This window comes from Schistocerca serialis, chromosome 2 (assembly GCF_023864345.2).
Source record: "Schistocerca serialis cubense isolate TAMUIC-IGC-003099 chromosome 2, iqSchSeri2.2, whole genome shotgun sequence".
NCBI classification, from domain to species: Eukaryota; Metazoa; Arthropoda; class Insecta; order Orthoptera; family Acrididae; genus Schistocerca; species Schistocerca serialis.
In genome coordinates, this window is record NC_064639.1 from 299,120,408 (window position 1) to 299,133,273 (window position 12,866).

The 12,866-nt window shown below is 40.3% G+C and overlaps 1 protein-coding gene across 1 annotated transcript in view; it reads left to right on the forward strand.

The window, feature by feature from the left end:
- Positions 1–11,686, forward strand: part of LOC126457068 (mediator of RNA polymerase II transcription subunit 14) — a 183,043-nt gene extending 171,357 nt beyond the window's left edge. The window contains exons 25-28 of the mRNA XM_050093067.1: positions 1,124–1,258; positions 1,479–1,613; positions 7,350–7,610; positions 11,014–11,686. Coding sequence (XP_049949024.1) covers positions 1,124–1,258; positions 1,479–1,613; positions 7,350–7,610; positions 11,014–11,181 — 699 coding nt within the window. The 3' untranslated portion in view covers positions 11,182–11,686. The remainder of the gene's footprint in view (positions 1–1,123; positions 1,259–1,478; positions 1,614–7,349; positions 7,611–11,013) is intronic.
- Positions 11,687–12,866: the final 1,180 nt, after the last annotated feature.

Here is a 12,866-nt window from a genome sequence, read left to right on the forward strand (position 1 = left end):
CTAGCCCCCCCTCTCTCCCTCTGCCTCCCTTCCTGGCCCCCTCTCTCTCCCTCTGCCTCCCTTCCTAGCCCCCTCTCTCTCCCTCTGCCTCCCTTCCTAGCCCCCTCTCTCTCCCTCTGCCTCCCTCCCTAGCCCCCTCTCTCTCTCTCTCCCTCTGCCTCCCTTCCTAGCCCCCTCTCTCTCCCTCTGCCTCCCTTCCTAGCCCCCTCTCTCTCCCTCTGCCTCCCTTCCTAGCCCCCTCTCTCTCCCTCTGCCTCCCTCCCTAGCCCCCTCTCTCTCTCTCTCCCTCTGCCTCCCTTCCTAGCCCCCTCTCTCTCCCTCTGCCTCCCTTCCTAGCCCCCTCTCTCTCCCTCTGCCTCCCTTCCTAGCCCCCTCTCTCTCCCTCTGCCTCCCTTCCTAGCCCCCTCTCTTTCCCTCTGCCTCCCTTCCTAGCCCCCTCTCTTTCCCTCTGCCTCCCTTCCTAGCCCCCTCTCTCTCCCTAGCCCCCTCCTTCTCCCTCTCCGTGTATTTTTTAATAGAAAGCTTATGAAATATATCAGAAACTTGACATATGCACGTGTCTAGTATGTGGTACTGAATAATCATTTTACAAAGTCTGTTTTAGTTGAAATTATGTTTTATATAATTTTAAATTGAATGGAGGGGCTATTTTATGCTAGATTCAGAGCAGCGTAATAAAAATCAGTGTCCTTTACAAAGTTCCGGTTTTGTTTGCCTGCAAATCATGTTTATAATATGTTGATTGAACTGATGCCCTTGAACCTTTCTCATTAATGTGCATCTGACATACTGCTGTCCACACTGTATTTCACTGTCCCTTGAATTACAGTCAGAGCTTCTAATGCTTGATAATAACTCTAAACATCACCATTTATTGCAGAAATAATGATATATTTTAGTACTTACAAAGTTGCAGGGTATACAGCTGTACATCATATTAATATTCATAGTGTCACAGTCTCTGTCATAATTCGTCATTTTTGTATGCTGAGCTTATATACTATAAGTATATAATTTTGGTTTTATTAGGAGTCTTTGCACACTTTTATAGCAATTTAATTTTTATTGTGATGGGTGTCATTTTCTTTGAAATTAAAATGTGTTTCAAAACATATCTTTGCAGGTTATAGAGAAGTTCTTTGATACAAGGGTTGCAGCACCTCCATACAAACCTAACTCACTCTCAGGGTTTGGTCGCATGTTGAATGTACCTTTAAATGTTCTGAAAGACTTTGTACAAATAATGAGGTTAGAACTGGTGAGTAACTGACCATGCATTAAAAGTTGCTCTGTAATTTAGCAGATCCAAGTTTTTACATTTCAGTGATTTTCCATTGTTTTGTCAAATACTTCAATCAAATTAAAATGTGCTGTCTACACTTCAGGAGAGTACCTTACTCTTAGTGCCTGATTTATAAAATGATTTTTTACTCCCATGTTGCTATTGATACTGTCTTTTATTGGCCATGTTATTACAGATGCCCAGTCTGATTCAGCAACAGCAGTTCAAATGGGCCGTGCAGTGGTGCTTACGAATTCCACCTTCTGCTACTAACATTGTACCTGTTGGACAACCTGGTGTTCTTGTGTGCCGGAATAAAATATTGTTCTTTGTAAGTTCTAGAATTTTATTGTACTTGGAACTAACTTTTTTTTTTCTTTTATGTACATTGATGAGCCAAAACATTGTATCCATCTGCTGAATAGTATGTTGATCCAACTATGAAATGCAGTGCAGGGGCAATTCTGCATGTCATGGATCAACAAGTTCATGATAGGTATGCAGAGATATGAGGCAACATTCGCTGGTGGTGATTTTTGGACTGGGGCAGACACCTAATAGGATGCCTGATGTGTTCCATCAGGTTCAGATCAGGCAAATTTGGTGACCAATACACCGCTATCGTGTTCCTCAAACCACTGTAGCATGATTCTGTCCTTTAGCATGATTCTGTCCTTTAGCATGATTCTGTCCTTTAGCATGATTCTGTCCTTTAGCATGATTCTGTCCTTTAGCATGATTCTGTCCTTTTTCATGGAAGTCATCTGCCTGGAAGATAACCATCACTGGTGAGGAAGACATCAAGCATGAAGTGATGCAAAACACAACAATAATGTTTAAGTAGTCCACATCTGTCGTGGTGCTTTCATTTACTGCCACAGATCCCATGGAAGCAATGACTGTCCCACACAGCATAATAGTCACCTCTCAAGCTTATGTCTGTGGCCACAGTGGATATTTCAAGCAGCTGTTTGCAAGGATAATGGCATATTCGAACATGACAATCACCGTAGTGTAGCAATAAACATGATGCCTTTGACAAGGCAACACATTTCCGCTGTTCCACAGTCCAATCTTGATGATACCCTGTCCATTGTATTCATAATTGACCATGTTGTTGGGTCCATATTAGAACAAATGGTGCTCATTTGTTGCAGAACCACATATCCAACTATGTTTACTGAACGGTGTACCTCAAAGCATTAATGCCTGCACCAGCATTGTACTCTGTCATCAGATCTGTTACAGGTCATCAACTGCCCTGCTTTACAGATCAGGCAAGCCTTCAACCTCCATATTTTGTGATGAGGTGTGGACATCCTACTTGTTGTTTCACCATTCTTCAACCGCTTTCCTTAAGTGTTCACCACATTAGCAGCCAACCATTTTGTCATTTCTGAGATGCTCCTTCCAACTTCTGGGCCATATCAGTCTGTCCTTTATTAAAGCCACGTACATCAGTGGGTTTCCCAATTTATGGCTTGTATCATCACTAGAATTATTTCCCATTTATCTCTGCTCAGCTTGTATACTCTCCTTATCATGTCACATACCTACAGTGCCAGCTGGTGGTAATCAATATCATGGTGGGCAGTGGTCATAATGTTCTGGCTCGTCAGTGTATGTTGAGGTATTAGGGTAATTAAAATCGTCCCAAATTAAAGATTATCCACATAAGAGATAATTTATGGCATGATTGTTGCGGGCTTGATCAGTTATCTTTGTTTTAAATATTGTCAGCCTCTGAGACTGAGGGGGACCTATGGGAAGCCAGAAGAGAAAATATTAAACCTGCTTGGTTCTTGATTGTACTGGTACTGTCAAGTGTTTATTGTATACATATTTGTATGCTTCAAATTTAATACTTGCCTGTCATAATATAATTGCTGGCCAGCAAGGACACTCATGTTAGTTAATGTGGATAGAGCTCCACTGCTAACAAAGCAGGGGCACAAAGATAAACTCTGTTTCAGAATATTGTTGATACTGGGGAAATGTAAGTGTACATTTTTCATGCTTGCAAGTTGTTAGAACAAATAGCAACATAACATTTTAGAAAATATTCCGTCAGTGGTTAGTGAACAATGATTGGAGTAAAATATTAAAATTAAATAAAACAGTCTTGATTGCAAGTGTTGTTTATTTTGGTTGGCAGTTGGGTTTGGTCTATAATTTAGACCATCTTCAGGCTGTAGACACCATGATAGCAGCTGGTAGTGGTGTGTGGAGCAAGATCTGTAATAACACAGACGTCAACTGAAGTGGATGTCTGTGTTCTCACAGATTGTGCTCCATCCACTGCCACCAGCTGCCATCATGGCCCCTACAGCCTGAAGACAGTCTAAATTATAGACTGAAACCAGTTGCCAACCAAAATAAACCTGAAACCAGTTGCCAACCAAAATAAACATCTGTTGCCATCAAGACTGTTTTACTGAATTTTAAAAAGTAAGGTTTCTTACTAAGTACTGTATAAAATCATAAATTCTATACTGAATCTTAGGGGCTTTAAATTGTGGCTTCATCAGTTGCTTCAGTAGATTCTGCTGTCAATCCATGGAACTTCCTTGCCATAAAATCAATGGCGTAGTGTCAGTGTTCTGGCCATTTTCTTCATTGCTGCTTTAAAGTTCCAGCTAAATTAACGAACTATGACGACAGCATTTCAAACTTCTACAAGTACATCCTCTGTGAAGCTTTTTGTCTGGCCCTTCAACTTTTACACTTAAAGATTTTTAGAGTGGGAAACTTATGTTCCTCTGAAATGTTGTTAACAGTTACACTTTGTATATCAGAATAACAGAGCTGTCTGTCCCCCCCCCCCCCCCCCCCTCCCCCATCTCTCTCTCTCTCTCTCTCTCTCTCTCTCTCTCTAAGACTTAAGAACATTGTTCACTACTTTAATGCTGAGCTTGTATTATGTGTAGTGGTGCTTTCCAAGTGTCTCCATTCTACTTACTTAAAAAGAAAATATAGTTGATATTCTACAGTGATTGCAAGTGGATGCAATACAGACTGCATATACTACTTGAAAGAGAGCCCATGACTTTCCCGTCCTCAGCTCGAGACAGCTCACGTAGTTAATTCTGGTATTCATTATCAGTAGAAATATTTCAGATGAGCCATTACTAAATAGTGTGAAGATGTTTGGTGTGTGGAGGTAAAAACACTATGTGAGAGCAACAAGTTTCGTCAGGTAACCCCAAGTTCACCTGCTACTCATTTACTTAGATTAGATATACTTTTCATTCCAGCTGATCCTTGGTGAAGTGATCCTCCAGAGTGTAGAACATATCAGAAAAACAAGAATCCACAATAAATATTTACACTGAAAAACAAAAATGCTGATATACCTTACACAGATCCCTTGTAAATGATTGTCATGGATGTAGAATAAGTCAAAAACATTTTAAACATATTCATTTAAAAGGTAATAAATTCTAAATTGCAGAACCATTTTACAACATATATATACAATGATCACTTTGCTGCACTGAGTTTGTACAGAAGTGAGAATGTATTAATACTCACATTATTTGATGTTATTAGTAACACACACTCATATCAGTTGATTTTACTTCAGCAGTGGAGTAAAAGAAGTTAACCACCAATAAATCTTTTAGGCTTGTCTAAAATTGAAATTTGTTGATAGTTAAACTTTTTATAACTGCTGGAAAGTTATTGAAAATGTCTGTTCCTGAATAATTGATGCCTTTTTGGACCAAAGTAAGTGACTTTAAATATCTGTGAAGATTATTCTTATTTATAGTATGAATTTCATGAATAGAGCTGTTGCTTTGGAAAAGATAGATATTTTTAATGGCAAATTTCATCAAGGAATAAACCTGTTTGGAAGCAGTAGTCAATATCTGTAGGACCCTAAACAGGCTTCTGCAGGATGTTCTTGAGTTCACACCACCAATATTTCATATTAAACAATTTTGGAACCAGAAAATTTAAGCTTGGCTTGATCAGTTACACTAATCCCTTATGACATTATGGAATAAAAGTGAGCATAGTATGTCAGCTTTTTCATTTTTATATCCCCTATACCTGACAGCATTTGCATTGCAGATAGAGGTTTGTTTAGACACTTCAGCATTGTGCTCCTCCCATTTGAATTTACTATCAAGTTGTAATCCCAAGAATTTAAAATTGCCCACTTCTTCTATTTGTTTTTGTCATATTTTAAGCGTTTGAAGCTGGGAAACCTCTTATAAGTTCTGAACTGCATGTAGCGTTGTTGTTGTTGTTTTTTGGATAAGGAATTGGCTAGGAAGCATTTGTTGGTACCCATGAAAATTTCATGTAGTAGTGTTTCTGAAATGACACTTAATTTGCTATTTGTTATGATGTTTGTATCATCTGCAAACAAAACAAGCTGAGTGTCTGGTAATGTTACTCATGAAAGGTCATTGATATAAACAAGAAAAAGTAATGGTTCTTGGATGGAACATTGTAGGGAACACATGCAATTAGTTCCCAGTTGGATGATGCCTGATAGCTTAATACATGTCTCTTTCCTAATGACACACTTTGTTTCCAGTAAGAAATAGAGGATTTGACCATTTTGCAACATTTCCTGTTACACCATAATATTCTAATTTACTTAAAAGGATATTGTAATTTACAAGGTGAAATAGCTTTGAGAGATCACAAAATATGCCAGTAGCCTGTAATTTATTGTCTAATGAATTAATTACATTTTCACTGTACGTGCAGGTAGCTTTCTCAGTGTCAGAACCCTTTAGAAATCGGAACGTGACTTTGACAATATATTATTTACTGTCAGGTGGTTAAGAAGCCGAATGTATATTAACATTTCTAAAATTTTTGGGAATTTCTTGCAAAAGTTAAATTAGACGGAAATTTGATGGTATTCCTTATCTCCTTTCTGAAACGGCATATTTCAACCATTCAGGAAATGTTCCCTTGATAAACAACTGGTTACACAGATACCTTAATATGTTACTAAACTCAAGATTTTATGGTGAATATAACTTCTACTGTGATAGTGAGGGTCATATTCATATTATTGAAGATATGTGTAATGACTGGTCTTAAGTACTCCATGGGAGCACCTGCTGGACCTTACAACCCAATCTTCTTGGTAACAGTTATGAAAGGGGTGTTAAAAAGTTTTGCAACACTGAGCACACATATTACCAATGTATCATTTACTCTCAATGCCATCTGCCCCTCTTCAGGTGTGGTTCAACCAGTCACCTTGTTCAGTATATCCCATATTGTCTTTAGTTTATTGTCTGATGTGATTATTTTTTCGCATAATGTATTTGCTTTGATGTCCATATTATCAACTTCAATATTTTGCTGTATATCTTGTAATGTGCTGTAGCATGAATATCGTAACTGTTTCTGACTGACAGACATGGCTGATTTTATTTGCTGTTTAATATTATTATTGATTTTGTTATATAATTTTGTTCATTGGACCTTTCTATGAAGATAGTGTCAGTGGTTGTTTGTGAACAATTATCTGCCCTTGTTACAAAGTTTACAGTGGGAATTAAGTTCAATGATATTATTACTGGCTCTGATAAACTCTTTACTAGGAGAGGTTTTAAGAAAGTTTACATAGAAGTCACCAGAAACCCACTACTACTTTGTTTTTCGTTATCAAATAGGCCAGTATAGCTTCAAGGTGGTTTATGAACAGATAAACAGTCTCTTTCCTGTATCAAATAGTGGAAAATCTAGTAACACTTTCGATGACTGGTAAACGTCTGCTACATGACAAAATACATATATGAGCTTCAAGGTATAATAACTGTTCCAAATATGGGATCCATGTTAAAACTGTAGTTCCCCCATAATGGCTGGATGAGTCACTTTGAAGATTAGGAGGAGGCAAGAGCACATGACCTACACTAGAAACCTGCATAGTAAAGCATTGTGAAGTTCAAAGCATCTTTTGGGTTGAGGCCAGCTTCACTTCGCTGTCTGAAGCACTCAAACTTTTGCCATGTAATTATTATATGAATACCAACATATTGTTACATTTAGTAGTCATTCATTTGACCCAAAATGCCACTGATTCATGTTACAGCTACAGATTATACGTGTGGGGGTGTACCCACCAGGAATGGAGCCACCGTCACTGGTTCTGCCTCTTGTGTATGATGTAACTACAAATGTCACACAAGTAGCAGAGAAAAGAGATCCTGGTCCAGCCACTGCACTTACAGCTGCAAACCATCAATTGAAGAGATTTGCAGAATTTGGAGCCAGCCAAGGAGAATGTTCACTATTCCCTGCAGTTCGAGACTTGTTAGCAAGTCTTGTGCTACCCTCAGAACCTCCATCACAGGTAAGGGTATCTTAAATATGTTCATCCCTATTTAATGATACACCAACTTTATGTTGCTTTACACGCTTAAGGATGACATGGCTGTTTGCCTTATAATGCAAGATGATTTCATCAAAATGATAAATCTCGAGAAGAATGTTAAGGAGAGATGGAGATAATTTAGATCACTCAATGAAGTTAGGTAGTAGAAGTGGTAAATGTTATGAAAGAACAGATGTAGAGTGACTGTAGCATTGCATGTTAGTGTGTAATTCACTGTGAAAGGGAAAACTCAGGTTGAGCAGAGAATATAAGCTTTTAGAAGATAGATTGTGTTGTTGGCTACTGTGGGAGTCAGCACTGACACAAACAAGGAAGGAGAGAACTTGCAATGGCCAGTAACAGAAATCTGAAATGATCTTTACAAAACACTTTAAGATTAATTGAACACTTTATTTCTAAAAAGAAGATAAAACATAACATAACTGGATTCCTGTTTCTCCTACATACAAGTACTTTACTCTCCATTACTTCTCACAGAATGCAGGCTAAGTAATGTCTTCCTATTACTTGGTGCAGATGCTCTTGAAGTCTGTGACTGAACTGGGCCAACCAGTGTGTGTCGACAGGGGGCGCTTATGCCATTTCGCAGTACTGCGGTGGTGAGTGTGCAGTTGATGCTTTAGGACTGCACATTCCTCCCTCCCAAATGCCGTACTGTTTTTGTGTAGGGAGCCATCTTACAACAACGGGGAGGGGGGGCACAGACAGATGGGTGGTGCGAGGAGCTGGGAACTGCAGTTGGGACTGATGCCAAGCCCCCAGCCATGCCCCGACAACCATCCTGCACTCCAATGGAACGTTGGTTGGAAAACCTCCGAAAGGGCACCCACCCTTTTCCTGAGCCAGTCAGACGAAAAACTGAGAGCGCATCAATGACAACGGCGCTGAGTCAACAGTGGGCCCCGAGACCAGTGTGAGGCAGTTGAGCTGCTACAGTGGCGGAGGCAATGGGTCCAGCTCCATCGGCTCTGCAGGTGGTGCTGAAGAGGCCCACGGGGGTGGCTGCACCAGCCACAAGATCCCAGTAGGATATGAATCTGGAGACAGACAATCTGCAGAAGAATCTCACAGTTGAAAAGCACAAATCTGATTCTGATGGTGGCACAACAATCCAGCAGGACCCTGAATATAGTACATTGAAGTGCCCAAATTTCAAAAAATCGTTCCTCTCTCCCAGTGCTTATTGCAACCAAAAACTCTGAAAATAATTGAATCTTTAGACACAAAGCAATACCCATGGAATGTGGGAGGCATCATGCTCTGTGGTGGGTGCAGCAACTGGAGCAGCGTGCAGTAGTGCTGGTGATGTAGAAGCTTTGCGGGCAACAGACCGTTGAAGGGTTAGGAGCAGTATGTTGCAAGGAAGAACAGCAGTACTTGCTCCCATATGTGGGATGCACATAATTTGTTCATCTGTTGCCTGAAAGTACTGCGCGCAAATTGTTCAGCTTCTCCATTCGACTGAGGATGAAATGGAGCACTGGTAAGGCAAGTGATACCATTGGCTGTTCAGAGTTCTGAGCCGTAAACTGTGGTCCATTGTCTGTAACCAGCTCTTCAGGCAAACTTTCCAAGCAAAAAATAGGTGACAAAGCCTGAATGGTATACACGATGTAGTTTAGTTTGTGGACACTGCAAACGGATATTTGCTAAAAGAGTCCACAACAGTAATCCAATGAATGTTCCAAAAGGAGTTAGCAGAGTTAGTATGCACTCATTGCCATGGTGATTGAGACTTTGGCCAAGCAGAAAATGTTTGTGGTGGGGTCAATAGAGTTTCACCACAAGTGCAGCACTGTGACCTCATCTGTTCAATGTGGGCATCCATGCCCGGACAAGTACAGTGCCAATGTGGTAACTGTTTCATGCAAACAATTCCCCAATGTCCTTGGTGGAGCAGTTGCAACACATCTTTTTGCAACATTTTAGGAAGAAGCACATGCGAATGTCCATTCACTTTGCAATAAAATCGCACTGTGCTGGACTGAGAGGCTATGCCGATGAGCAAAATATCGATGCGCAAAAGAATTCTGAATTTGTTTTCACTGAACAAGGCCAAGCAGTACAGGCATAGTGCAACAAAAGATTCAAGTCAGGATCTGCTTCTGTGGCCTGAGCAGTTTTCCTATAGTGCAGTGGTAAAGTCTGTAAAAGTCCGGTGTCCTGCGCATCAATCTGACAGCAAGATGATGCAGTAGCATCGAATTCAGAATCAGGACAAACAGGAAGGCGAGAAAGAGAGTCAGAATTTGCATGCATTCGTAACAGTAGCTCGTGTAGGAAAAACTGCATTCACTAAGTGAGAAGATGGTCTGCACTTATGAGAGCAAACATGAGGAGAGTTCTTTCTGTGTTGCAAGCATACAGACTGTACATGACCTGACTTTCCACAAACAAAGCAGGTCACATTTTGCGAAGGGCAATTTTGTCTTTTTTGCATGTAAAAGCAGCAGGGACACAATTTCACAGCAGGCACTCGCATTGACACTTGTTTACTCAGGCCTCAGCATGGCGACCCATTTGCACACTGTAGTTAACCAACTACAGTGTGCAAGGTCGTACCTGAATGAGATTTTCACTCTGCAGCAGAGTGTGCGCTGATATGAAACTTCCTGGCAGATTAAAACTGTGTGCCCGACCGAGACTCGAACTCGGGACCTTTGCCTTTCGCGGGCAAGTGCTCTACATCTGAGCTACCGAAGCACGACTCACGCCCGGTACTCACAGCGTTACTTCTGCCAGTACCTCGTCTCCTACCTTCCAAACTTTACAGAAGCTCTCCTGCGAAACTTGCAGAACTAGCACTCCTGAAAGAAAGGATATTGCGGAGACATGGCTTAGCCACAGCCTGGGGGATGTTTCCAGAATGAGATTTTCACTCTGCAGCGGAGTGTGCGCTGATATGAAACTTCGTGGTAGATTAAAATTGTGTGCCCGACCGAGACTCGAACTCGGGACCTTTGCCTTTCGCGGGCAAGTGCTCTACATCTGAGCTACCGAAGCACGACTCACGCCCGGTACTCACAGCTTTACTTCTGCCAGTACCTCGTCTCCTACCTTCCAAAGGTAGGAGACGAGGTACTGGCAGAAGTAAAGCTGTGAGTCGATACTTTAAAAATGCTGTGAGAATCTAGTTTCTCAGCACAACCTTAACCTTTGCCTCAGTGTTGATTTATTTTTGGATAAGTCACCAGAGACCACAAAATGAGATGTAATATTGGTATCAAGCTGTCAATATTTGAAACCTTGATTGATCGATAGATTGCTGTTACTTATTTCTGTTATATGTGCCATTGTGAATTGTACTAGTGTCATGTGTAATAAATATAATCCTTTAATATTTTGTTCTCCTTCTAATCAGGTTGTCTCACCAGCTTCAACAATGCAGGCATCCCCCGCCATGCAGATGCATTCGCCAATGACAGGTGGAGTGGTAGGAATGCCACCTCAACCACCCCCACAGCCACCGCAGCTGCAGTATCCTGTTGGTATGCCCATGGGTCAGCATCCAATGATGGGACCACAATAATGTACAAATGTTATTTAATGTACAAATCTATATTTATTACAACACGCTGAAATGAAGTATTATAAGGACATAGAAGTACAATAGTCACCTACCTGAGAGAGGAGAAGGCCAAAGAAAAGGTTGACAGTGGTATGCGAGTCAGTTTGACTGGCAAGCCTGCAGGCACTTCAGTGCCTCCAAATTCTGAAGGAATTCGAGAAAGCGTTTTGGTCAGTGCAATCCTCTTTTCATGTGACTGGTAAATGTACCTCGATATTTGTAATAAATCTATATTTATATATTTCTTGGCACTGTTCGTTTAACAAAAGACTTTCCTTGAAGTTTTATTTTACAAAATGTAATCTTTTATTAAAAACTGTTGCGAATCCATGAGAATATATATTTAACGCAGTACAGTTTTATATGAGCAGAAGAAAGAAAAAGTTAAATCATTGTTTCTTCTCTTGCAGAAGATTGTAAATATTATACCTGTAATAAATATAATTTGAAGTTTTATTCACATAGATTCTATATTTTTAAATAGGAAATCCTCTCTACCTTTTTCCATTGGTTCATCCCAGTTCCTAATAAATATATATATATAAAACAAAGATGATGTGACTTACCAAGTGAAAGTGCTGGCAGGTCGACAGACACACAAACAAACACAAACATACACACAAAATTCAAGTTTTCGCAACAAACTGTTGCCTCATCAGGAAAGAGGGAAGGAGACGGAAAGACGAAAGGATGTGGGTTTTAAGGGAGAGGGTAAGGAGTCATTCCAATCCCGGGAGCGGAAAGACTTACCTTAGGGGGAAAAAAGGATGGGTATACACTCGCACACACACACATATCCATCCACACATATACAGACACAAGCAGCATTTTTCGTTTCTAGTTGCGACTAATATTGAGGCTGGTGCAAGTTTGCTAGATAACATGCAGAACAAGAATTACATGTTAATGTTACATGGATAGATGTTATCATCAGGTCAAGTAATTAAAATTCCAGTCGTAAGGAAAGTGGTGACGACACTTGGTACACTTACTGGAGAAACTGAAAAAGCTAGGAGATTATATTCAAACAAGAAGTCAGATTCTGTATGCATTGCAGAGAAAAAAAGTTAATTTGTTATCCTTAAATAAGTATTATGGAGATGAGCTATGACATATACAAGGATATGTGCAAGATCTGGATTTGGACTGCATCAGAAAATAATGTGATTAGTGACAGTTTCCAAATACTATGCAAAATTTTAAAAAAGCCGGATGCAGTGGCTGAGCAGTTCTAGGCGCTTCAGTCTGGAACCACACAACTGCTATGGTCGCAGGTTCGAATCCTGCCTCGGGCATGGATTTGTGTGATGTCCTTAGGTTAGTTAGGTTTAAGTAGTTCTGACTTCTAGGGGACTGATGACCTCAGATGTTAAGTCCCAAAGTGCTCAGAGCCATTTGAACCATTTTTTTAAAATGGAAACAAATACCGTTTTCAACACAAACTTGTGTATTTTTAAATGGATACCCCTTATTATTTTGTATGCAATCAATATCATGAAAAATCACAAAAATAATGGCGTTGGTTGCATCACAATACATCAATTACATTCCGAGAAATTGCGAAGTGAAGTTGACGCGTGAAATAAATGAAGCGCACATACTGAGACTCAAGCGTGCACTTCACGCTGCCTGTGTCAGGGGCACAC